Consider the following 27,993-nt stretch of genomic DNA (forward strand, 5'->3'; position numbering starts at 1 on the left):
TAGTTCTATATAGAACAGCACCAAAAAGGGTTCTTCTACTGTTACAATCTTGACATTGTAACAATAGAAGAGCCCTTTATATAGAATCCTTTTCCTTACTAAAGAACCCTTGAAGAATCATTACTTTGAAGTGTATCATTGTTATGTAGGTACAGTGAAATTCCAAACTGGTAAACCAGGTACTGTTTTTGGGGAAATATGAAAAACAGATATATCATAATATAATGTATAAACCAGAACTTTGGTTAGGCTAATACGTCCCAACACAAGCATACTACTGCAGCTAGCTAAATGTTAGGAAAGTTGTCGTGTACGTTCTCTTAAAATGTATTTACACACCTCTTGGTTCAAAGAGTAAAGTGTTGTTGGAAAATTACAGTGTATACAAATGTAATTACTGAATTACACATGTGTAATTACATAAGAGAAAATGTGCCACTATAACTGACAAGATACACTTGTGTAATTACATAAGTTGAAACTGAAGTTGACACACATGTATATTTACATGAGCTGTACAACTGTATTACCATCTGTAACGGTCAACACATCACCAGTAGTTACATTGTTGTTGCATGTATTGGTAATATGTAACAACACAGTTATTAGAAACACACTATAGAGTGGGGACCCAATAAAGTGTTACTCATTCTTTAAATTCTTGCCATTTGTTTGTCATTTGGTGGCATCAAAACAAACAGAAAAAGTGCAAACCTGAACCTGAATGTAAATTAAATGTAATGCAGTTCCTTACATGAGTAAATGATTTTTATTAAAACTAAATAGTAAACAGTAAAACAAAAATGAGAAAATAGCACAAACATAAAACATAATAATAACTTTGCACTTCTAAGGATTAAATAAGAACAACTTAAGACAGTAACCAAAGTCTTGCTTAGCTACTTTATGGCCTTGTATTTTCTACATTGTACCAGCGTCACCCTCACCGATTGTGGTGAACCTGTGAGTACACACATTCATCCTGCTCTTTAGGTTGCTCTCTCCGGTGTTTGGCACCACCAGTGTTGAACGCCACCTCTCCATACTGAACTTCATCCTCTGCCTGCTTTTTCTTCTTCTGTTTGGGCTGAGTGATGACCGTGGCGTACTCTACATCATCCCCCTGAGCTTGAGCTAAATGGTGAAAAAACAATACAAGGGAACATTGAACTCATTCTTTGATTCTTTTTGACCGTAAACCCTTCAGACCCATAGCATTGAGTTCTCTTCTCACAGTGGAAGAATGAATAGAAACACTTGTGGATTTTTTTCAGATCTGAAGCAACAGTGGAGTTTGGCTTACTTGACTGTCTGTCTCTCAAAGATGAAAAATAACTTTATCTAATAACGGTTTTGGTGGTCTACCAGGTCTGGCACGGTTGACAGAGCGTCCCATTGTCTTTGTGTCTTCTATTACATGTTTAACTTTATTCTGTTTTTTTTTTTTTCACTTATTTTCCTCTAACTTTATAACATTTGACTAGAAATAAATAAATGGAGGGTGGTCTCGAGACTGAATGTGTGATACGTATAACAATGTATCATGCTCCAGTGCCTTGAGACTGAAGTATGTGGTTTCAGTTCAGTTTTTGTATTATTTGTTTATTTATAACTTTATTATTGCTTCTTTTTGACATGGGTAAAAAATAGACCATGTTTTTTAAAGCATTGTCATGCCATACAATAACATAAGGTTGACTCACTTTTTCTCAAAACTGTATAAATTAAGGATGAGCCAAAACGTAATGTTACCTCGTTACCACCTCAAAAAATATCTAACTATGTGGTGGTTATGCTGGAAAAGGAAGTCAATGAAACCCATGAAAGACTCAATAACAGTTGGAGTTTAGTTTAATCCAATAAAGAATTGAAGGGAAGTTCCAGGTGGAGACTGAAAAGTGGTGGTTGCTGCCCTTTTGCACATTTTATCTCTTAGTAAATGCTCTTATTTTCTCGGATTTCTGATGTATTATGCCAAAATTACATACTTTCTTAATAAGTAATAACCTTTTTAAATGTCATTTTTTGTCTCCCTAATTCTTCAAACTCTTGAGAGATTAGGTCACTATTTGAACCTAAGGAATCACAGTTTGACAGATAAAAAGTTTTTTTTCTGGCAGAAACAGTTTTTCATACCAAATGCACATGAGCCAAACACATGGTTATATTATGCCAGTCATATGTTAATTATGAAGTTGCCAGTGTTAATTTGCATGGAAGAAGAACATTTGCTAAAGTGGCCTCCCCCACCAGTACAAAGTGTCAGTAGACTGTCAGTAAGTGGCACCTCTCTTAGTAAATCTGCTCTGGTTGTGCCCTTGGGCAAAGCACTTACCCTTTCCAGGTGGCAGTACCCTGCTAATGTCACTGTGCTGCTCCAAAGCAAGATGAACATTTTCCTTTGCAAGCATATAAATAAATATTACCTAACCCTAACCCCTTGAGCCTCACTGGCCCTTGTGGTCAGTATATGATTGACTCTCTTACCTTTCCCACCTGTTTTGTCTGCCCCACCAGTGGGTTTATGGGTGACCTGAACATACAGTAGTTCCCCATCATTCTGAGAAGATCCTGTGGATGAATAACACATATATCCATTTACATTTGATTCCATTTACATTATGATATGTAACAAAGATGATTTTCAATCATTGGCTCTTAATTCAATGTATATTTATTTGAATATTGGTTACATCAGCTTCAAATGGAGGGTAACACTTTACTTTAACCTTGCTACATAACGCTGAAATGAACATGCCATGTTCATGTCATGGAAGATGTCACACGCTGTTATGAGTTGTCATAACAGATTGTCATGTTTGTCAGGACCATTTTACAGGATTGGTTTAAACTTATATAATTAAGAGGAATATGTTTACAATGTATTCAAATCCAAGACATTAATTGAGATAGTAATAAGCTAAATACATACAAAAAAATCCACTATACAGTACTTTCTATTGGCAGGTGGCTGTTCCATACCTCCAAATCCTAAATTTAGATTTGTGAAAGTAACACTTAATTTTTTTGTATTTTCTTCAGTGTTATTTTTTTAAATATATAAAAAATGCTTTCCCATGTTTTCATGTCATTGCCGAAACACAAAGAGTTTTAGTCTGTGGGCAGAGCCTTATTTTAGCCACACCCTTGTATTTTAGAGTAGGAAGTGAGACTGCATCCCTGTCCCTCACAGCCACATGGTGAGCAGTTAGATTCCATTGTTTTGAAGTAAAAGTCCCAACATGAATATCAAAAACACAAGTTTTCTGCAACTAAGTAAACTTTTTTGGGTTGTGATGAAAAATATTATTTTTTTAAATATTATATTTTATGATTTTATTGGTGTACAACTGTCCAAACTATACAAAACTGTGTTTACTATCATACTGGCTAGAATTTTTGAGTTATAACAGCCACAAACAAAACATTTAGTAATGTTTCAGTAGTGATATGATTGTTTTGTTTGTGACAAAATGGAATGCTGAGTCATTTGTTTTAATAAAATAAAATCCAATTCACTCAAAGCCAAAGAATTTTAATTTAAAGTCCAAGTCAGTTAAAAGTCCAAAATGTATTTTTAATTCTGATATTGAACCAATTAGGTAGAAGAATCCCTATATTATAATATATATTTTTTTTTAGTGTTGTGTTACCATCTTATTATTGTAGTAACAGATGACATAAGCTTATGTCACATGCTAATTCTACTCTACATAGCTGTCATGACATTAAACCTTACAACGTCTGTCATTACTGGATATATTACTGGTCAAATTCTGTCATGACAGCATATGACATCAGCCATGACATTTATAGCATGGTTGTGTCCATGATATGGGCATTGTTCATGTAAAGTGTTACCAAATAAGGTTTGGAGTTCTCCAGTCAGTGCTGCTGGTTTCACTTTCTCAAACGTAGCAAACTTCTCAGCTCATTCTTATGTAATAAGTGGAAAATACACAAAGAGCAGATCAATCCAGCCTCATTTAAAAAGATGAAACTGAGATCAGCTGACCTATGTTCTTTGGAGCTTGTTTCTTCCTGTAAATAAGGTACGATATGATGGACAGCACGATGAGGACCACAACAGTAGAGCCCAGAACTATTAGCAACATATCTACAGAAAGTGGAAATGAACCTCATTAGGCATTAAAGATAGCATTGAAGGTATCAAAACAACATTAAATGAGAAATTTAGACCACAGCAGTAACAACAACAATAACAACAACAACAGCAACAACTATGAGAATGACAATGAAGCTAACATAAATTTAGTAAATTATGGGAATAAAGAATTTAATACATAAAGAAGAGTAGGGCACAACCTACTGCATTCTGTCTTTTTTTGCTTAAAAATGTTTAACTGAAAAATTACAGCCAAAAGCAAAAAAGTAAGAGCAACCCTATATGTGAGGCTAGTTGTGACAGTCGCTAAAAGGTCTGGTAAATGAATGTAAAATATAATTTATTCAACACAATTCTATGTTGTTGTTCCAAGCTAAATACATAAAAAAAAAATCTTTATCATCTTTAATAATTAGTGAAAAGAATTTGTTTCAGAAGGTGAATTTATTTTAACCACAAAGTAGAACACTTAAAATTTGAACTAAAAAATGAAACGTATTTTATATACATTACATCTATTATGCATTTTGATAAATATGTGCATAAAATATTCAAATTTATGTGAGGGTTATGCATTTCTCTCATTGCTTATTTTAGGAGGCTGCATTGTAAAACTAACCCGCTCATGTGTTGGCTGTACTTTAGCCTGGCTAACTCTTATTGTGAGTTGTTTACATGCTTCAAAATGATGCTTTGTTACACCTGCCAAGACCATAACTAAAATAATACAGAAATGTATTCTGTGGCTTATAGAAACAACATTAAAAAAATAATTTATGGTATAAGAACAGTGGCAACACTTTACAGATTGGTAACAACTGGATAAAAATATAATAATACCATGGTAACAAGCTGTGTTTACCTAAAAATTAGATGCAAATTTTTAGTTGCTATTAAATAACAAGTTGGTAATTATAACCATAAGAGGTTGGCAATCAAATGGTAAAATAATAGTAATAAGATAAGTTAACCTAAAAATGATATGTTAAATTTCTAATAGTTCATAAATAATACGTTTGTAATTGTAGTGGGAACTAGTTGGTAAAAATGTAAAAATGATTTAAAAATGATTTCCAGTCGATACAAAATAATTTAATTAGTAGTAATACTAAACAATTAGACAGTCATGCTAAACAATTAGACAATCATGGTATTTATTGTTTTTTTTTTCTTTTGCATTTAAATATTGGATTTTGCCTTTGTATTTTGGATTACATTTATGTTCATGTTGCATTAAACCAACAAAAAGCTCAGAAATTAGTTGTGTTGGAAAAAGCCCAAATCACACTACAACACACTTATCTTTATACATGTTTAACTTTCTTTTATTTTTATCATTTTATCACCAACCACAATAAACACTACATGGAATAACATAATATTTAGTAACATGCAATTTTTGTTATTATAACTAAATATCACCATATGATTACCCCCTTATGAGCAATCTGCAAAGTGCTACCGAAACAGTTTTGAAGGTGATTATGGAGTAATATCTGTAAAAAAATCACAGCTGTTGCTACTATGGGAATATGAGAACATGACTAAGAGAATATTCTACTACACAAAATATGCATGTTACATTTTAACCCATGTTTGTGCCCCACTCTCCTCTATGCAGTAGATAAATCATTGTGGGATTTTCTTGTAGGAATAAGGGGGTTTCAGAGTGTAAAATGACTAATTGGAAACTATAGAAATGGTAGATGTAGCTTGATTCTACACCAGTTGAAGAAATCAAGAGAGGTAATCGCACCTTGTGTTTTGATAATTATTGATTTTGTGAGACTGTGGCATCTCTACCTTTATTGAGCTTTTCACTTACACTCAGGACTGAGAGTAACTGGGTCTTGGTTGGAGGTGCGATTATGAGTGGGGGTCTGAGCCTCTTTATCAGATACTGTGAGACTTGTACCATTGCCTGACTGAGTCCGCTTGGGCGTCGAAGTTCTAGTGGGGGTCACGGTCGTAGGATCTGTAATTACACAGCAATGGAGCATCACTAATGTTAGCTTCTGTGAGAATATATATGTGTATGTAGTCATATTTACAATAAGAGTCAAGCCTCAAAGAATAAGGATTGTATAGATATGAAACAAAGCACACATTTTGCACTGGTGGATAACCAAGGCTAGCTGTGTTGGTAACATTCTACTGAAGGCCAGAGTTCATAAGACAAGGCTTTTTCCAACAAATATCAGGTGTCAGATAAAATAACACGATCATGGACAATAGCGACCTTCATGAGAACTGAAGCTTGTTTAAATAAGTCCTTAAAGTTGATGTCGGTTTATGTTGTCATCAAAGGCTTTAGACATCATGTAGCCTTATGAATGCTGCCCTTTGGTCTGTTCAAACCAACTCCAACACCCTGCAGAATTTAGCCCTGACCCTGAACTAACTACACCTTGACAAACCCCTTAACCCATTGATGTTTTTTTTCTTTATCTAATTTTTAAATATTTTTCCTAAACTGTATCACCTATATTTAAAGAATTACAGAATTATTCATGCACATGACTGTGTGATATGTGGGCACACACTTTGATTCCTCACTCTCATAACTACACAGTATATTGTAACTATGCATTAGTTACATACAGTTAAGAAATTATTCATAGTAGTAAGTTTGAAGTCTTAAGATTTATAAGTCAATAATAAGACTCCAGATTAAGGGGTTAAACCTTGATGACCTCAATCAGTTTTGGGTTTATATTGCATTCTACAGGATAGTAGATCTCCAGGAACAGGTTTGGGTACCACATGGTACAATGACCAACTCAAATCGTAAAGGCATGGAGGGGTGATTTCAAGTCAGACATAACCTGCTTTGAGTTCTCCTTTGAACTTAGTAGCTTATCACCACTGCATCACTGTTGTTGTTGTTGTTGTTGTTGCTTTTCGCATAATCATATTTAAATCTTAAAAAGACTTGACTTACCAGGGCACTGCTGCAACTCAATAGTTTTGTGTCCACGGCTAACATGATTTTCAGCATAGCAGGTCACACTTCCAGTAGCTTCTTTGTCCAGCAGAAGAGTCTGGTTCCCATCAGCCAGTTGTATATGTGGGTAAGTCCAGTTGTAGCGCACATTATCTCCATCAGAGGAACAGTAAACTTTCCTCTTCTCAATAGATAAGCAGCTGTCTGTCACAGTCACTGAAGACACCACAGCTGAAAATTACAGATCAACAGATCAGTCTAAATTACAACACATTTTAGATTAATAGTTCAGTCTAGAAATCAGCTCAGACTAGATTACTGCTTAGTCTAGATGACAGCTCAGCCTAGATTACTGCTTAATCATGATTACTGCTCAGACTAGATTACTGTATGGTCTAGATCACCGCTCAATCTAAATGACTGCTCAGACTAGTTTACTGCTCAGTCTACATTACTGCTTAATCATGATTACTGCTCAGACTAGTTTACTGCTCAGTCTACATTACTGCTTAATCATGATTACCGCTCAAACTAGATTACTGTATGGTCTAGATCACTGCTCAATCTAAATGACTGCTCAGACTAGATTACAGCACAGCCATTTTTTACACCTCACCTCAGAGAACATTTTGCTTATCTGAGAAAACTCTGTCATCTTACATTTACAAGGTAGAATATTGTATACTGTCTATTGTTTGTCGTTATGGACGTGCATAAAACATATACATGACATTTAGGCAGATAAATGTAATTGCCAAAAAGTTAAGGTTAAGGGAGGACTTAACATGGCTTAAAGCTTGCCTGGTTGGCTAGCTAAGTTAGTTCAAACCGACGCAAATTCAAAGCACAGACACAGAAAGTCAAATTATCACTAAACGTACTAAAGCTGATCGCAATGTTTTTAACTGTAAATGTTTAATTATATATCCTTCTTTTTTGTAGAAATGTTAAGGTCACTTGAGATGTTGACTGGGTATGTGCATGAATACAATCATTAACGTTAATGTTATATACTTTACAGTGTTTTGATGGTTATAGACCTGCACACAACACAGTATTGGATATAACTTACATGCATTCAATTAACTAGTGAATGAACATGATTACTTTGTGAACATAGGGCATCATTTACAAAATAATGAGACTGTCTTTTGTATGTTCAAAGACTGATCCAACATTTACAATAGTTTTAAGTCTCATAAAAGAAAATCAAATAAATATCAATATAGATTTTTGGCAGTGAGGTGAATAGAGATGTGTAATAGGAGATGGGAGAGGTGATGAGACTGCTTTATTACTGACCATGTTGCACTTTTATTGATTTTTTTTGTCTTTGTAATGGATACGTGCTGACTTCTAGTGCACAATGGTGCCACTTGAAACCACATTCATGGTACAGTTGAATAATCTCAAAACCATAATCTTTAAGAAATGTTTTGAGGACTTTTTTTTAACAGCTGAAGGTATATTCTAATAAATGCAATTAATAAGTGCAGAGGAAGGATGGCCACCTGAAAAGAGAAGCCATCATCAAACCTCTTTGTCCTCATCTTGACAAGGATCATGAATTTTTTATTTAGTACATGGTAAGTCAAAATAGCTCAAATGAATATGGTTAAGCATGGAAGTCGACATTGTGTGTAGATTTCTTTGTAAATTAGGACACCAGTTTGTGATTAGTAATTAGTAATTAGTAATTTCTAATTTCTAAGTAAGTTCACCTTATTCCAGCTCTTCAAAATACTTTTTGTGTGGCTTCCAGGCATCCCAGACAGTATTTATATCAATTGTTTGTACCATTTGCTAAATAAAATCAGCCCCCTCTCCCATTTAGCACTCCATATATAACTATTCAATGGTAAAATACACATTACACACATTGTACACACACTCCTTGGCTAATACACATTGTAATGAATTTATCAACTCTCTTGTTTGAGAACATTGATGAAAAGGCAAAAATGATGTTCAACTGATTTTCTGTGCTTCAGCCACATTTAAAAACCAGATGTGCTTTGGCCTTTTAGGAATGCATTTTCATTACAAAGTTATTTTGTCTGTATCAGTTGAGGTGTGTGTGTGTGTACAGTGTCTGTAATAAAGCAATGGAACAAGAGAGGGAGAGTGTTATCAATGTCTTTTGGCTTGTGACTATGAACAAATCACAGCCATTCTATTATATATGACAACAAACAACCCCATGTGCTCTCTTGCTTTTATAGAACGGCAGCCAGAACAATACAATATCCATGAGTGGTTAATTAAAAAATGTAAGATGTTGGCAATATTTTCAATAACAAGGTACTCACAATGTAACGTCGTATGTATATTTTCAGTGTGCCGTATGGCACTTCTCAAACATAAACAGCTGAAACTCTTGCATTCACTTTGCCATTTATCACTATTACATAAAACTGCAAGTAATCTCTCATCTTAACATTTCCTCATGATTTCTGTTCATCTCTTCACACCATTCTTACCTCCACTGTTAAGCTGCCCAGTAAATCCAAACCCAAACGAGGCATTGGTGTGTTAGCATGTTAGCACCAAACATAGATTGTAGGTGCTAGTGGGCGCAGGGTGAACTAGAACTCCCCATTGTATGATGTGTATTTTACCATTGAAGGGAGTTTTATGGAGATGGGGGCTGATTGTATTTACATTAATTATAAAAAATAAGTATTTGTATAAGTATTTGCCTGCAAGTATTTAGAGGAGGTCAAGTTTAAGTATTTTAGAAGAGCTCAAATGAGAAATAAGCTGAACTTACTCTTAATGGAACAAGTAGAACAATTGAGTAAGTATTTATAACAAGATTTAATTTGTAGGACATTCAAGGTGATGACATCTTGGGAGTAAAATGGGCATGTATGTCATCAAAAAGAGGGTGGGGCTCTTGGAGAATATGAAGACATTGACGTTGTTGTTGGTGGAGACACTATTCTAGAAAACATCAAATCAGTTGCGCCAGACTGCAGTAATGCTTGGAGTAATCTATACACTGAATATGGCTGACCACAATGAGCGGAAGTACTGCTATGAATTTGTGCAGTCCTCATGCCAGTGCATGTTGCAAAGCTCTCCCCTAAAGTGTGCTCAACTAAAGTGAACTAATTAAAAAACGAATTTTAGAACAGCGCTGAAGTCACATGAAACAAGAATGGCTGTATTTGTCTAAATCTCTTTTAAAATTCAAGTAACTGTTTTGTGTGAGAGTTTGTTGGTGACACGCTAGCCTTTAAATGATTTCCTAAGACAACATTGTAAAAATGTGAGCCATAGCAACCAGATCTGCATTCAGCAAGAACTTATTGCTTACTTGTCAGTGATACGCAAGCAATAATACCTGTGCAGTGCTTAAACAGAAGTACTAACAGTTTAGCTTTATTCTATTTTATTTTATTGCTCTATTTTATTCTGTCTACAGTCTTGTTTTATTACCTAAACTTCAGTGTTGTTCTATATTGGTAAAGCAAATGTATATTTCAGTTGATCCTAATATGCACATTATGTGACCTACTAAAGTCACTTTGTTAATTTTTCTTTTGTCATGATAGTCATTGCCTTGAGCATGCATTATACATATATATAGATTGAACATTAATAAGTCTAGTTAAAGTTTAATTTGTGAAAATAGTTTATGAAGAAATAACATATAAAGTTCTACATTACTATTAAATGCTCTGTCATATAATTAAGCTGATGTAGCTAATAAACAATGAGTAACTGTATTTTGAAATGCATCAGAATTGAATAGTTTTACTCAAAAGTTGTGTTTATAAAAATTTACACAAATTCATTAAATAGAATGAACATGACCAAATTTAGTGAAAATTACACTTGGAAATTTTACAAAATATAATTAAGCTGATATACCTAGAAATGCATCAAAATTGAATAGTTTTTACTCAAAAAAGTTGTTACAACATAATCTGCATAATCTGATTAAGTAAAATGAAATAATTAACTAGATTATTTCTCAGTCTAGATTATTGCTTAGTCTTGATTACTGCTCAGTCTAGGCCACAGCTCAAGTAATTATCTACTTTATTTCTAATGTAAACAAAAATGGCTTTATAAAACCCAGGCAGTGGATTAAGCAAATAAATTGATTTGTAAGTTGTTTTACAGTCATATACAAAGTTTGAACATCTCTGTCAAATTACATGTCTTGTGAAAATGAGTGACCACATCCTCTAAAGAGAAAACACTTAAATATGGCATCTTATTTTTATTTTTCTATTTATTTGCTGAGATTAACATAACAAAAATATACACCTACATTTATTCTTCTTCCCAATATGTTAAATTTAGCAACTAAACAGTAATTGTGCATTAAAATGTGCAGAAGTGTGTTCTCTGTAGGGGATATGTTATTTTCACTTAAAAATCAACAAAATGTCTAATTTGACCAGGGGTGCCCAGACTTTTACATGTAACTATACACATTGTTGTTGCTGTGTGATGTGATTAGAGATTGTGTAGACCTACCTTCAATAACCAGCTGGGGATGATAAATGCCTTTTGATATTCCTGTTGAATTAAATGTATCTAAAGTGTATCTTCCTGAGTCTCTTTTCTCTGCACTGTTTATTATCATGGTGCTGTTATTAGTAACAAACTGCCATCTTGGATAATCTGAATGGTTTTGTGTGATTTTTTGTTTTTTAAATCTGAAAATGTATCCAGAAGCAGTTCCACTGATGTTCTTCTTTAAGTCTAATTGATCCTCAGATTCCAGCTGCAGGTATAGTGGTCGTCCCACAGCTCCATAACATGAATCATTCTGAGCAAATCTACAAACAGGGTTCATGAACAGCAAACCTGCAGAGGAAGAAAAGCAAGAACATTGTTATTAATCTGATACAACTAAATTTATTCTACACCTCTAATAAGACAGTAAAATGACTGTATGTCATAGAAGAATCATTTTTGGTTCCCTAAAGAACTTTTAATGGATGATTCTTTGAAGAATCATTTTGTAAATGAAAGGTCTGAGTGTGAAGAACTTTTTACAGTCAGTGTGAATCAGAAATCAGAAGGCATTTTTCATCTTTAATGTGACATATTTCTGAGTGAAGCATGAAAAGTGGGTGATCCATAGGAAAAAAAGTGATTATGGTCAATAATTAAAGTACTGCTACATTTTTATTAGTTTCTGAGACATTGTTTGTTAAAAGCTTAATTTTAATATGTATTTTTTACATTTTTTAAGAAACAGATGAGGTGAAGCACCAGTTAGCAGGCTAGACTTTTAGCATCCATGCTTTTCTTACACTTTCAGCAAAAGCAAGAGAGGAAGACTTGAAGATAAAATTTCAGCTTATAGTAAAAATGAATCCATTTATGAGTGTAACTACCTAATGCGTGAGCAAGAGATGGACTGTATGTGTGAATGTTGATCATCATCTGACCTCCCTTACAACTTTATAGTACTGTAGAACTTCAGAAAATAGTACAAATATTACTGATATTTGAGCTACCTCACTCAGGTTAACATGAACACAGGTTGGCAACATAAACAAATTGAAATAACACATAAGTGATTATTTTACAACTGGTTCACACACCGAAAGTGAAAGAGTAAAGTGACATGATGAAAGGTGATGCAAGGGAACATACTAAGATATTATTGGTTAGTATAATTTTTTACCTGCTGCTGGAACACTGTGATGCAATCAAACATTGGATGGTGTTTAGAGGCAGGCAAAAATCACTACATTTTGATTAAAGATTACAGAGATGACACAGTAGCTTGTGCTTAAAAAGACCAATGACATGAACAAATGGGAATAAACAAGGGTCCATTTTGATTTCAGGTTGACTTTAAAACCTTGAAACATCCACATATGTTCTCTACCAATTAACAGTGTCTTCTAAAATCATATGTCCAAGCCAAGTATTTAGGAACTTGTATATTTAAGAATGTATAATGTCCACTGCAAGAAAAATGAAATAGTGTTATGGAGGGGAAAAAAAGATGGTGTAGAAGTGAATCCCCAAAGTCAAGGTAATGTCCAGGAGATGTCTTCGGGCAATGTAATGGAGATGTCTTTGAGGCATTTAGCTTAACCTAAAATAATCTGCTGTTGTTCTAATTTAGCATTGCGAATCTCATCATAAGAAAATGAAATGCAATTAAATTAAAAATTTCAGATAAATAAAACCAAAACTAAAACTATTAGCACACTCTTAAAATTAATTGAAACTAAACTGAAATTGAAAACTAGAATAATAATTATGTAATATGTTCTGTAAAGCTCCTGGATATCGCAATGACAATATGAGTAGGGATATATTATTTTTTAAAATAGTGTGCCTCTGATTGGATGTGCCACAAGTGCATTTTTTCTTTATTAATTTACTTATTTTGTTGTGTACACAGAAATCTAACTAACCTCTCCTTAAAGAAAAATGCAAAAACAATTTTAAAATTAAATATTATTGACTAATTCATTGCAATGATAAGCACAGGTTTTGTGCACTGTGGGGCTGAAATCTTTATTAAAGTATGACATATGTAAACAATCAAATAAATAAATAAATAAATACATAAATAAATAAATGCAATTTACAAATTATATATATTGTCATGTTTTACAAGTGAAAACAAGTTCTTTTACTGAAAACAAACTAAACTATGGCATTTTTCTGCAAATTTTAGTGCACAATTTCTGTTTAAAATACTGAAAAAACATGAACAATAAAATGTGCCAACATCCTTTATGCAGGCCACATTTTATGTTTCATTTTTGAGTCTGTCAAATAAATAGTAATTGTGCACTAAAATATGCTGAAATATCTCTGTAGAGGATGTAGTAACTTATTTTCTATTAGAAAATCAACAAAAGAAGTTGGGGTTTAGGTGCCTTTCTCAAGGGCATTTCAGTCACATACTGTTGGCTCAGGAGATCGAACCGGTGACCTTCTGGTCACAAGGCTGGTTCCCTAACCTCCAGCCCAGGACTGTGCACCAATATCTTTTTTAATGATGCAGTATTTTCACCTGTGTCCTAGGCAAAGCCAATCAGAATTGACCTGTAATAGAGGTCATACATATTAAAGACCTATGCCAAGTGAAGCTCTGGTTGGCTGCCAAAGGAAACAAAAAGAAAAGAATCAAAGAAAAACAAAATTCTCAGATGCAGCACTACAAACAATAGGAACTTGTTTACTAAAGAAGCTTTTAGCTTTCAATCAAGAAACAAAGTTTCTTTATCAGAAAATGTTGTTTAAACTATAAAAAATGACGTGCATAAAAAATTAGTTATAAGATTTTAAAATGTAAATTTTAATTGTGGATAAAAGTGTACACATTGTCACACCTTCTGCCTAGGATGCATCCTACATATTGTCACACACCTAGGATGCATCCTGTTTGTCATTTTATTTAATCAGTTAGACAGTATTTAGGCCCAGGCTTTAGTTAAGTTCATTGTGAAGTATTGCCAACTCCTTCCATTGATCTAGTTTTTGGTTTATCTCTGGATGACCCTCTTATTTTGGTTATGCTGCTCTCTGGTACTGACCATTACCTGTTTTGATTCGTAACACATATATTATATTTTTTTTATAAATTATAAATGCTGTAACATTTTTCTAACATGAATGAAAGTTTAATATTTGGTAATTTTTATTATAATTAAACATTTCAAAATGTAACATGAATTAATATGTTGAAATTCTAATTACTATGGCAACTGCTTTAGCTTTTATTTAATATTTTTCTTGATCTCAGGAATTCTGTTTACACGTGTAAATTTAAATTCTACAAGTAAATATTATGACTAGTAAAAATTAGGTCAGAATTTTTTGAAAAATTGGATTTAAAGCTAAAATGTTTGCACGTAAAATTAAAATCAATTTGAACACGTAATTAGAATCTCAACATGCCAAATTACTCTTCAATGGAATTGAATGCTGTAAGAGACTGTTTTAAGTTTGGTGCCTGTGAAAATCTGCAGATCTAAAATTCTACTTAAGCCAGGCTTTTTTTCTCCTCTGTTCTCCTAAAACAGCAGTTAGAAGGTTTGTCATGCCGCTCCATCCAAACAGATCAAAACATATCACTTAATCAGCTGATGAGAATCAATCAGCTTAATCAGTATGTGCATTTTGTTGCATGTGTGGCCAAAGAGGTTTAAAAATTGTAGAAAACATTTAATAGACATCAGCTGCATAGAAGGAAAATTACCATCAGAGCGCTTCAGCCGTTATTTGTTGCAGGATTACGTTGTGTTATGAATGGCTACCATGATATGTAAATGAAGTAAACAGGTGGCCACGCCTCACATTGCGCAGTTGATCAAACTTGCCAGTAATCCTTATTTATGAATCAGTAAATTCCACTCTCTTTACTCTAATGGTCAGGGTTAATCCAGTGCTGCATTTTATGAATCTGTCCCAATATCAGGAATGAAAATAGTCATCATTTTAAAAGCATCATTACAGGGTAGTAGTTAAAAACAATAGTACTTGAGCAGGGTTCAAACCCTAATGTTACATTCCCACCAATCTAATCATGTCATTCTGCTGCACTTTCATACTGTAATCTTGAGTAATCTTGTTATCTGATCACCCCTCATACTTCATGACTGAATCACTCAACAGGATGCTGGAAACATCATGATAAAGATACTCAGATTGCACAATAACCAGGGAAAAAGTTGCTGCTAGTGAAGAACCTATGAACACATATAGACTCAGTCCACATTATTCCTGTAACTCATAACTTTCAGAGTTATAACTGTGATATAGTGGGCCTAATGCTTCTCAAACATAGTGTGGATATGTCAGCCTCATAAAATCTTTCATAATTGATTACTTTTCATTGCATTATGTTACCCAGGAGACTACCTGAATTAGGAAGTTGTAGAATAAGTGTGTATTTTATCACAGAAACCCAACAAAAGCCATTAGCCTTCTATCAGCAAAGGGGCAGATTTACTAAGAGAGGCAATAATTTCTGAGTGAACCAACATTTTACTAAAAAAATCCATTCAAATGAACACTGGTGTAATTAACATATGATCAGCACAAAATAACCACATGCTTGGCTCCTGTGCTTTTTATAGTAAGCCCATTTCTGTCAGATAGGACACTGTGTCTGCTTCAAACAGTGATTCATTAGGTTAAAAGTCAGCGAAGTCATCTAAACGTTTCTACTATAAAGTATTTTTCTTTTGAAAAGTCTATATTTTATTTGCTTTCTTTTAGTATAGTAATGCTAATTTTCGCTAGCATCTCTAGGGGAATCAGTATAAAATGTTAGCACCAGGCTAACCCAGGTGTACTTTGACATCTCCACACTAGATTTAATACCACTTACAGTAGTGCTAACATCACATTAATGAGAGTATTTGAACTATAATTTCGAGTTTTTCCAAAGAAATCTTCAAAAAATATTTTATTTCATGAGATTTTGACTATTTTTGTTATTTTACGGTATTATCACGTTATCCTTAAAAACAGCTATTTCTTGTAAAACTAATGCATTACAGATGTTGTGTGATATAAAGATAACAGCAGCTCATCGACAATTCGTTGTGATTTTCATCCACCTTCATGTTTTACATTATTGCATCGTGTTTCATTTTGCTTGTGAAGTTATACAAAACTCAACTGTAACATTTCCTGGATCATCTGCATTACCATTTTGTAGGAGCCTACGTTTTTTGGCCTTTTAGAACCTTCAACAACTGGTAAGACTGAAGACGATCTTAGCAGTGCATTTTCCTTTAAGCTTGCCTTTCCTTCCTGTGCAACACTGGACAAAGTAAGTTCCTTCAATATTAATATCTATTAGTTAATATATCAATTGCCATAAACTGTAAAAAGTGGCTTGTCAGATCTACCTAAAAAAATACTTAATGTGGTAACAAGTAAATGAACTTGTTTTATTCAACCTAAATAAATACTTTGAATGAACATTTCTTTCAATCAATTTAGGTTTTTAAGTTGAATATAACTAGTTCAATTGCTTGTTACCAAATGAAGTCATTTTTAGGTAGATCTGATGAGCCACTTTTTACAGTGTAGACTTGATTTTGTTATATTTGGTTTGTGTTGGCTGAACTTGATGTACAGAGGAGAATACAGAGAGAGAGGGAGTATTTGATAACTAGCTAACTAAGTTAGCTTCCAGCTGAATTCTGTGGTCATGTCAGTGTTTTTTTGAAACTGAAATCACAATTTTGTCAGAGTAAACGTTTTACACATCGTCGCTGTCCAAAGAAAACCATGTATCTCCATTTTTGTCAATTTTTTTGTTTTCTACATCATTTCAACACACAGTTGTCCTTTACATTGTGCAAAAATTTCATCATGCATGGACCAATAGAAATGCTCTAAAATCACTTTGAACAAAATCTTTTTACACTGACTTACATTGAAAGGTAAGAGTGTTTTTGCCTTCTCCTGTAAAGTTACTATATTGGAGATACTTGTTTTTTTTATTTGACAGCGACAATATGCAATGTTTGGCCTGACAAACATAACAGCTTCTCTCTACATCAAATTCCACACTAATGCAGTATTGCTAGTTGAGGCCTGAAAGCATTTGCAGCATGCTGGCCTAAGGTTGATAGACTATTTAATATAACAGGCTCTGAAGAGTGTAAATTAACGAATCTGTTGAGTAGCGATGCTGGTACTTCAGTGAGGGACAGATACATGTGTGTGATGCATGCTGTTGTTATTCTGCCTAACTAAACAGTTAAACTGACACATGTTCTAGTTGTTTGCTACTGCAGCTGACATGAAGAGGATGCTCACCCTACTGGAAACTCCTCAGCTGCTACTGCTTGCTATGTTTATAAAGAATCTGCATAAGTCAACAACAAGTTTGTACTTCAGCAAAATAACACTATCCCTGCTGCCTCTTCATTTGTTATGTTTATGTGAGAAAACAGCAAGTTGTAGTGAATGCTGGATGGTCAGTTGTGAGGGACACATCATCTGTAAGAGCAGCCACCTTTCTTAAACAGGCCTGCTTTTGTGTTTTCTACATACAGCTTCAATCTTCAGTATCAAAGAGAAGTTTCATGCATACTGAAATTCATTGAAAGGTTAAGTATTCACACTCAATTCACATGGAACCATGACTGATGAAACTTGAAGCTTTTATATAGTTATAAAGTCCAGTCGTATTCAAATATGTTGTATAAATCAAGTTAACTAGAACATGTATTCAAAATGCCTCTAATAGTGAGTCACCATTGTTGCAGTGTGATTTCATATGGTTGCACTGGACCTTGCACTTGGTTCTTGTCTATTGAAGGAGAAACAGCTAGCTACATCTCTTCCAATCAACCTTCTTAGTTGTTTCCAGGTGTTTAGCTTGCCATTACTCAATCAGTGAAGGAGGCCAAGTGTTGAGTCCAGTGCAACCATGTGACATCACTCTCTCTCAAAGTGTACTCCAATGGCAGTCTACTATTAATATGATTTAGTTATATTTTTCATAATAAGTAAAACTAGAAGAGGGAAATTTGTGGGCAAATTTTGTGTTGACTTGACAAAGCTGGCTGGAAATCCTTGAAAAGTAAATGTAGTCATACATGTTGTAACAAGCTGAAAGCCGAGAAGGCAGGATCCACGTGTGCAAGCTAGCAGTTTTATTGTTGTCTATGGAGAAAGTAGCAAATAAATAACCAGAAACAAAAGAAAAGCAAAATGCACTAAAGAAATGAAAAGAACCACCAAAAGCAAAGAACAGAGAATAAAATACACAGGAATAACTACTCGACCTCAGTAAAACACATGACAAACATACCATAAACAACACCAAACAAGGAACAGACCACATCTAGGGGAATAAGTAGACAAAAGAACACATGAAAAACACCTAGGGCTAACAAGAGGGCGGAGCTGCTGACTACACACAGGTGGGACAAATGACTGGGAAGGTGACAGACCAAAACAACAAAAGCACATGGCAGATGTAAACAAAAGCATATGGAACAAGATACAGACTGGAAGATAAAGGCAGACACAGACAGGAACAAGGAAAGACAAAGCAAGACAAGACAGGATTTTACAGCTATAGACTGTTGTACAAAGATCTTTGTCAGTTTCAAGTTTATGCTGACGTGACACTCAAAGACAACAGGCTTTAACAATACACTGTAAAAAATATCCGTAAAATTACAGAAAATGTACTGGCAGTTTATTACCCATATTTTTTCCCTTATTTTACAGAGTGTTCCTTCATCAATTAAACAGATATTTTTATATGGGTAATATCTAAGTTAATTTGCTGTTTATTTTCATGCCTAAATGCTTTCCTTTGTTGAAATTACATTTTCTAATGTGACAAAAGTGCAAATGGTTTGCAAGTGGAATTATCAAGACTTTGTTTGTAACAAAGCAACACATTTTGCAAGATATACTCTGCTTTTGTCTCATTTTGTAAAGTCACATGACTGGAATTAACCCTTTCATGCATGTTACCTTTTTGTCAACATTAAGAAGCAGTCAAAACACAATGTGTTTTAACAGTACAGAAAAAAATTTGTAGCTATACCTGTCAGGAAAGTTACTGCAACCCCATCAAAAAAAAAAGGTAATGAACTGTTAACCTCTAGCAGTTTTATACTGTAAATGTAAAACCGGTATTAAACTGCACATTTTTACAATAGTAGGATACCGTTAATTTAATGGTAAGTTCCTGGCAACCCTGCTGCCAGTTCTTTACTGTTTTTTTAGTGCATTTTTTTACAGTGTGTTTTATTTGCATTTTACCTTCTGCCCCAACTTTTTAAGAATTGGGTTTATTTTACTTACATTCCTGCATTTTTTTCAAACTGCAAGTAAGTAAGAAACCTGAAGTAAGCTATATGTATACAAATAGATATACATGTGTACCCATTTCTATGAAACAATAGATCAGGTAGTCTAGGTTGAGTTACATTAGTCATAAAATAAAACACTTGTATTGATATTTACACTTGAAATGTCTTGCCACAGCCCATGAATTGGATATTGCTGCAGGAAAACAATTTACACCTCAGCATTTTTGTCATATCTATATTTTTTGGTAATGTGTTGACATTTTGCTCATAGACAAGCATTCATTTGACAGTGCAGAGATGGAGGCATAACAATTACTGATAATGGGAACATTACACTGTTATATTAGATTTGTTGTATTATACGTGGCATTATGGATCATGAAGCTATTACTGAAATATTATCAGTCTTGACAGCATGTGACATCTGCCATTGCATGTTTAAAGCCTGGTTATGTCGGTGTTGTGTAGCCGAGTTCAATTAAATTACTACTCATTATTTTGACGGTCATTTTCAGCTGGAGGGGTGAGTTAACCAAACTTGAGTTCTGTCCTGAGTGTATCTGGAACTTTTATCATTTGGAAATTATATGATTTTGAATATAAACTCTTAGCTTTGTGCAGTGTATCAAAGAATGGCTGACATTTCTGCCACAGTGCACACATAAACCGCAGCAAGCACAGAAGCCACAGCGTACAAAAATGATAAGTAATTTCATTACAAAGAGTTCTAGTATATGCTTTTCACAATCATTTGCAAAAGACAATTTTGATAACAAAGTTTTGAAACATTGCTTTTTTAATTTCCATATTTAGATCTAATTAAAAAATAATGTGACCAGACCGATATCCAGAAATCTTTGCGAGTTGATGCACTTTTGCAATAAGAAAGTAATGGCAGACAAAACTGTACAGCATAGCAAACACTTAAAAAACATAACATTTGATTTCCTGGGATTCAGGTTTTATATGACTGCTGATACAACTTTTTCACTTTCTTCTGCTAGCTGGCTAGTTAGCATGCTAAAGATTACATGGATAACAACGACAAAAAGAAAGGTAACACACCTCAGCAGAAGCAGGACAAAGCAATTACTCACAAATGTCATGTACTTTATGCTCAAGCGTTTAAAAAAAAAAATAAAATAAAAAAATAAAAAACATTTTGCATTGTCAAGACGGTTAGCACTAGCAACCGCTTAGCACAGTGAGGCTAGCCTAGCCGAGGGTGAGTGTTCCCTTTGGAATAATCTGCTCCACACTCTTCCCTCCTCCACTTCTGCCATGAGTGACCACTTGTGTAATGCAGCTGTGATTCACATTAATTCACAGCTGTGAGTCGTGAGTTGAAGTGGCATGTTAAAAAAAAATTGAAAAAAGGGTCTGGAATTATCATTACCTAAAAGTTCCCGCAATGCCCCATATAGTCTAGTGATCGTTGTCCATTCACTATGAGTATTGACTGGTCACTAGGCTTCCTGACCAGAAATAATGTCACATCTGCAGCTCCACTTTTGGAAAGTTTTAAAATGGAAAATGAACACTACATGTTATCTCACTTGCCTCGTGCCTAAGTTGTTTTCTACTGAAATGCTCATGGCAACCTGCTAGCTATTAACAATTAGTTGTGTTTGTTCCTGATTTAACTTTTACAACTTTTTTTTAACTACTTACACGCATTAAGAGAATTTTTTGTCACTAACTACCTAATAAAATAATTTGTAACACACTACATTTCACAAGTTTTGTGCAAATATGGATTTCATGAATGAAAAGAGACATGAAAAATCTGCTAACAGGCTAATAGCTAACAGGAAATTATTATTTTTATCCTGCAACAAGCAAATAACTTAACTCAATCTCTATTCAGACATCAAATGACAATTAACTACAGCTTCCATTGATTACTTAAGTAGTCCACAATTAGCTTGGTGGTAACATAACACTGAACAATACTACAACAATGCTAGCAGACATTAGCATTATGCTAGTGGTGTTAATTAAGCACAGAAAGGCTTCATTGCATTAATCATTGCTATATGTGATTGACACATGGCTGTTTCTGGGTCTTAAGGTGTAAACAATGAATATCCCAACCTGTAGATCAATATAGTCAATATAGATTGTTAAGCGCAACACAAAGTGTGAGCTTCCTACTTAGTGTTATTGGTACTATGTTGTTGCATACCAGGGCTGCTGGAACAGCGGGGGCAAGCAGGCATTTGACTCACCACTTTTCAAAGTACTGGGGTGATGACCCACCACTTTCTGACTTCACTTTCTAGTTCGGGATGCAGACATCAAAAAGAAAATCTCCGCTCTCACCAAACTGAACAGAGCACCGACATATAAACATAAAAAAGAAACTATAGTTTGGTCTGTTTTGATGTGACACTACACCAGTGTACAGGTCTACAATAAACAACTAAACGGTGGTCCGGCAAAAATCACAGGTGACCCCTGCTGCAGTTTGCTGCTTGGGGAAATGTGTTTTAATAAAGGTCCACACCAAACAAGGACATTCAACACCAGAGCACGCACTCCTCAGTGCACATCAGCGCTGCACTGCCTGTTTTAACATTTTACTCTTTAAAAACCCTCATCATTCCTGCAACACAAGCTGCTGCTAATAACAGCAGATGAGCCATATTTTTCGCCAAGCATCAGCAACCTGATTGGTTCAATTTAATTGGTAAACCAAACAGATATTAAGTAAGGTTTATTATTATTGCTTTGACTGTAATTCACATTAATGACAAGCGTCTCTATTTTCTCTTTTTGCTATTTTCATGGGGGTAAATTTGGTACACTTTATCTGCTGCAGTGTGAACCCCAACCAAACCAAATTAAAAGGACACCAAATCACAAAAACTTTGGAGTAGGCTTTAGAAACTGAACTGGGTATGAAAGCAGCCCGGTGTTCTTCAGAGATGTTAACTAGTAGAGTTTGCGATCTGAAATTGAACCTACTGATGCTGTTCATGAACAGGTTTGTATCTTTATAAAAGTGTATTATTAGCATGACATGAACAGTAGTTAGTTAGTCAGTGGTCTAGTTGCATTTTGTTACTTAGCCAGCTGTATTTATATTTTTATTTATTTATTTATTGTGGAAAAAGTTTTGCCTCACCACATTTGTAGTTGGAGCACCATCCGTACTACGTACATGATAGTATTGCATACTGTTCTGTCACACTTAACTGAGTCATCAGTATCTCAACAGGCCTCGTAAGCCGACATCATTCTAAGTGTTTTCTTAAATGTTTTCTTGAGAAAGGTCCTAAGAAAGGTCTATTTCAGATCCATGATGTGTTCTTAAAGCTCAGAATTGTTCACACCTTTCTGCTCTTGATTATGTGTAGATTCTGTTCCTAACTGAGGACAAATCTCAAATAAGAAAACATTGGTAAATGTCAAAATTTTCATGAAAACTGCATAAGTGGGGTTTAAGAAGAAATTTCTTCTTAAGAAGGGTTGGTGAATGAGGCCCAATGTCCCTGCCTATCCAGTCCTCACTCTTAGTACATCCAAGTAAGTGTTTCATAATAATAATCACCTCTCTCTATTTTACGCTTTGAGAGGGAAGCTACTATAAATGCACATGTGAAGAGGCAAAAAGTGTGAGAGCTCCCTTTTATAGGTTCTTTTAAATGAGCGTTGTGCCTATTTAGTAAATCTCTACAGACACTTTTTAATGTCAAAATTTACAACTGCAAAACATAAGTAAATCTGCTACAAAGTTGGGTAATGTTGGTTTGTTGTTTGAACACACAAAATCAGACATGCAATATTGTCAAAGTGGTATGACATTGTTCAAATGGTTTTGCGGTCTATAGGGTGATGGTTCAGAGCTAGCAAGCCATGGATAGCAGACCATAAGCATGAATATTTTTGGGTCTAAATGGTTTTATAGATGCGTGGACAGTCTGGGGTCCCTGAGAGCCGGTTTGAGAACACAGCTTTATGGGACTGTTTGCTAATAATAATGTTTAATAGATTAGATGTCATATCATATCTAAAAATAATCCTATTAAATGTTTCACCACTGAGACATTGGGGTTAATCTCATTTTCAGGCTGTACATGTGCATCTTACACTTTTAAAAAATGTTCTTTAAGGGTGAATTACTGTGACAATGGTTATTTATAGAACCATGAACACTCAAAGATCCATTTGAGTGCATACATTTTTCTTTGCATCAAATCTTCAAATGGTTCTCCTCTATGATACAAAAGAACTGTTTTAAAACAGTTCTATAGCACCTAAAAAGGGTTCCACTACTACTATGTGACAAAGAACCCTTTTTTCAGTATCATATAGAACCCATTTTGGTAGATGAGCTTAATAAGTAACATCAAAAAGTGGTAGATAAGCGGTTTAGATGATGTATATATGTAATACTGTTAACAAACAACAAATAACAGATTATTTCTGTTATTTTACTGGATGAGCAGTATTTGTCTGTGTTTTCACCTGTATTTTGCACAATGCATTCTGTACAACTGGACAAAGTATCCTTGTGGAAGAGTCTGACATGGAAGATACGGTGATTTTGGAAGATGCAGTAATTGGCAAAAGTGTGGATAATGAAAAGGCTGGTGATATAAGCTTGTCTGTTTTTATAATTAAATCGTCATATGCCGTCTAGTCTCAGCCTCAGACACTCCACCCACAGATTTACAGGGAACATTTCGTATCTTTTGCATGCTAAGACGGTCACAACTATCTGGGTTTTTCCAGTTCCATTCTGATTGGCCATCCACACTTCCGTGCAGCAGTTTTCATGTGTCCGACAGGAAATGCACTTTTGAAAGCAGTTACTTGCACTGATGAATGAGTCTTTCGGAGCAAGATGTGGTCGCTGGTTAACAAATGTTCATGAAGTTTAAGGCATCACATCTTAAAAACTTAAGACTTTTCATCAAAGCATTTAGTAACTAGGAAATGAGATGAGAGATAATCCTTGCACATTTACCAGCAAGTATATAAGTTTGTTGTACCCACTTTGTTGAGTGGATTTTTTTGCTGTAGCTTGGTTTTGAGGGCCACCTGCCTGTATGCAAATTTGATGGCCTGCGAACGGTCAGTATGCATGTCAAGGAAATGCTTTGCCATGTTGAGCAATGAAAACTTGCTCAAGTGGTACAGCCTGGTTTGTTAGCTAATGAGTGTGGTAGAGTGGGCAGACATGGCCTCTGAAACTCGGCATCTAGGGCTGTCTGACACTAATGGCAATGTACATTTGTTTCACATTTCACAAAAGCTTTTCCAGTTTTCATTTGACAGGCTACAAATATCTAATTAGTAAGTAATTAACCAGTATTAAGAACACTAAAAGCAGGGGTATCAAACTATTAAGTTAACTACTGCTTTAGTTATCACTAACATGTATACAAGAGAATGTGTGTTTTTCTTTTAAGGAAGAAGATTTGTTGTAGTGTTTATTTTCAAAAACTTTCATTTTCAGTTTGTATTGTTGTTCCTGGTCTTTGCTTTAGGCAAAGAGCAAAGTCAGATGAGTTTTACAGCTGATAAAGGGCAAAAAGGTAGCAGAGAATGCACAGTTAAAGCAGCGGCCATCGATGTTATCCATAAAGAGCAGGTTTTTATTCCATTGAAGCATAATCACATGTTATTCCAATTACTTAGTTGGGCTGAGTCTTAAAATAAGTGATTAGTTATATAAAGTGTGCTTGTGTTGTGTAATAATAAAAAACCTGCAGCCACATCGGCGCTTTGTGGATAAGATGGTGACCCCGGAGTTACAGCGTGCCGCTATTGTGCACCACTGACAAATAACATGCAATTTTGTGATTTTCTAAGTAAACATAAGTACACATTCTCTACAGAGAGCAGACTTGTTTTCACATTTTAATGCACCATTACTGTTTATTTGCTGAATGTATCATATCGGGATAAAATAATACATAAAATATGGTCTGGGCAAAAGTTACGGTACATTTTAAATTGTATCTTTTATGTTTTCCAATATGTTAGCCTCAGCAAGAACGAAATTGTGTACAGAAAATGTACCGTATTTAAGTTTGCTCCCATGTGGGATCTTATTCTAAGTTGGAAAATCAGCAAAACATATAATATGACCAGGGATTTCAAACTTTTTTATACAATTGTAACTCCTAGCCCCATTCCGGCCCTGGATACAGTAGCGCGAGTTGACAAATACAAACAAAGGGGGAAAACTGGGCACGTATGTTAAAAATATGTTAAAGATATGTTAAAACATATGTTAAAAACATAAACAGTATGCAAACCCGATCACCTTACGTTAATAAGACGATTCAAACTTATTACCCTGCGGATCCCATTGAATTATTCCAGAAGCAGCATAGAACTAACCGGAGAGCAACAGACCAGAGTGGAAGTGGAGATGTTCCAGAAAGCCAACATATGCTGGATTTCAGCAAGGAATAGCAGCGAAAATCATGCCTAACTTTCCTTCTCACATTTTTTTTTTCAATTTTACAACTCCTGAAAACTGAATGTAAGTTTTGATCACTGTGACATGCTAATATCACTGTGTCTGTAAATAATAATAAAGTAATGTTTTTTAATGCTCAAGGACAAGTAGACAAGTGTAAAATAAAACATGCTATAGGAACAAACTTACCCATGGCAGCTCTTGTGGACATCACCAGGACTGAAAAGATGACCAACTTTTTCATTTTGTCCAGAAAAGAGAAGGAAATCACACATCAGAAAGTCTTTAAGCGTAAGTGTAAGAAAATGAACAGCCGTTATCTCTCTGAAACCTGCTGTCAAACAGCAGTTGTGACTCTGAGTTCTTTTTCTTTCAAACACTGCCTCCTCCCTCACTCTGAGGCTGATATTGGGTAATATTTTACATGACTTAAAATGCTTTTGCAAGAAAAGGGGAAGTACCATTACATTTGGTTAAGAGCTCACTTCCTCTTTTCTTTCTAAATAAAATAGACAGAATTCTACAATTAACAGTTTCTGTACGTAAGGGAAAGTTCATTTCAGAGCTTAGCATGGCCATGTGAGCACTTTATTTAAACTCTTAGACTTTTCCACTGACTCTTAAATGCACAGACAGTTCCACAATTGTAATGATGTGTAATGTCTTTGGTGTATAATAATAAAAAAATATATTAAAATGATAAAATAGACTGTCACAGGCAAGAGTTTGAACAACCCCAGTCAAATTACATTACATTTCTAAGTGAAAATAAGTTAATGAATCTCTACAGAGAACTTAATTGTGGCATTTTTCTGAAAATGAATATCGCTGCTGTCAAAAGAAAACCTTGTATCTCTATTTTTGTTGTTTTTCAGTTTTTGGCATTATTTGAAAATACTTGTTGCCCTTTACATTGATTGTAAATTTCATGATGAATGGACCTAAAGAAATGGCCCAAAATGACTTGGGAAAAAGTCTGGTTCCATTGACTTACATTAAAAGTAAAGTAGGTTTTTTCCTTCTCCTGTAAAGTTACCATTTTGGAGATACGAGGTTTTCTATGTATTTGCTGAACTATATACAACTTATTAAATGTGCTATAACCTTTGTACACAATGTCTGAATGGACTTGGCTTTTTTGTTTAGCTAAAAATCACCACATACTATCAGGTGAGCGACAGATACTTTCATTTGCACACCAGATGCTTTTAGGTGACTACCACATACTATGTGTTAAGCACCTGATACTATCAAATATGCACCTGATATTATGTGGTGAGCACTGGATACTTTCAGGTGCACACCAGATGCTATTAGGTGAGCGCCACATACTAAGAGTTGAGCACCTGACACTGTCAAGTGCACAACAGATACTATCATGTGTGCACTAGACCACATAGTATCAGCACCCAAAACTAACAGGTGTGCACCAGACACACATAGGAGCTACAGCTCACTTGATAGTATCTGGTGCACACCACATAGTATCTAGTGCTTACCTGATAGTATCTGGTGTGCACCAGATTTTTACCTAAAAGAAAAATACACTACATCCCTTCAGAGGCTCCTTTTTTTTTGCACAGGCCACATGTTTCGTCCCGTCAGTTTGTTCAATTAATCAAATAAACACTAATTGTGTATTGAATTTGCAGAAGTGTGTTTTCTGTAGAGGAGGTCAATTTCTTTTAGAAAATTA

At 34.6% G+C, this 27,993-nt stretch overlaps 1 protein-coding gene across 1 annotated transcript; it reads right to left on the bottom strand.

Annotated features, from left to right (window-relative positions):
- Nucleotides 1-805: 805 nt before the first annotated feature.
- Nucleotides 806-26,685, bottom strand: LOC118821445. The gene is made up of 6 exons (XM_036590051.1): nucleotides 26,487-26,685; nucleotides 11,562-11,894; nucleotides 7,068-7,301; nucleotides 4,016-4,117; nucleotides 2,488-2,571; nucleotides 806-1,134 (listed from the first exon to the last, which is right to left on the bottom strand). Exons 1-6 carry the CDS (start codon nucleotides 26,539-26,541, stop codon nucleotides 944-946), a joined length of 999 nt encoding a protein of 332 aa, XP_036445944.1. The 5' UTR covers nucleotides 26,542-26,685; the 3' UTR covers nucleotides 806-943.
- Between the last annotated feature and the right edge of the window lie 1,308 nt (nucleotides 26,686-27,993).

The sequence above is a fragment of the Colossoma macropomum genome, unplaced genomic scaffold (genome assembly GCF_904425465.1).
Source record: "Colossoma macropomum unplaced genomic scaffold, Colossoma_macropomum, whole genome shotgun sequence".
Taxonomy (NCBI): domain Eukaryota; kingdom Metazoa; phylum Chordata; class Actinopteri; order Characiformes; family Serrasalmidae; genus Colossoma; species Colossoma macropomum.

Bases quoted from the DNA above. Each gene is read 5' to 3' on its own strand.
- LOC118821445 (XM_036590051.1), bottom strand. From the start codon at position 26,541: ATGAAAAAGTTGGTCATCTTTTCAGTCCTGGTGATGTCCACAAGAGCT. The intron at 11,895-26,486 runs GTAAGTTTGTTC...CTTCCTCTGCAG, and splicing joins GTCCACAAGAGCTGCCATGG to GTTTGCTGTTCATGAACCCT. The intron at 4,118-7,067 runs GTAAGTCAAGTC...CACTTTCTGTAG, and splicing joins TGAGTTGCAGCAGTGCCCTG to ATATGTTGCTAATAGTTCTG.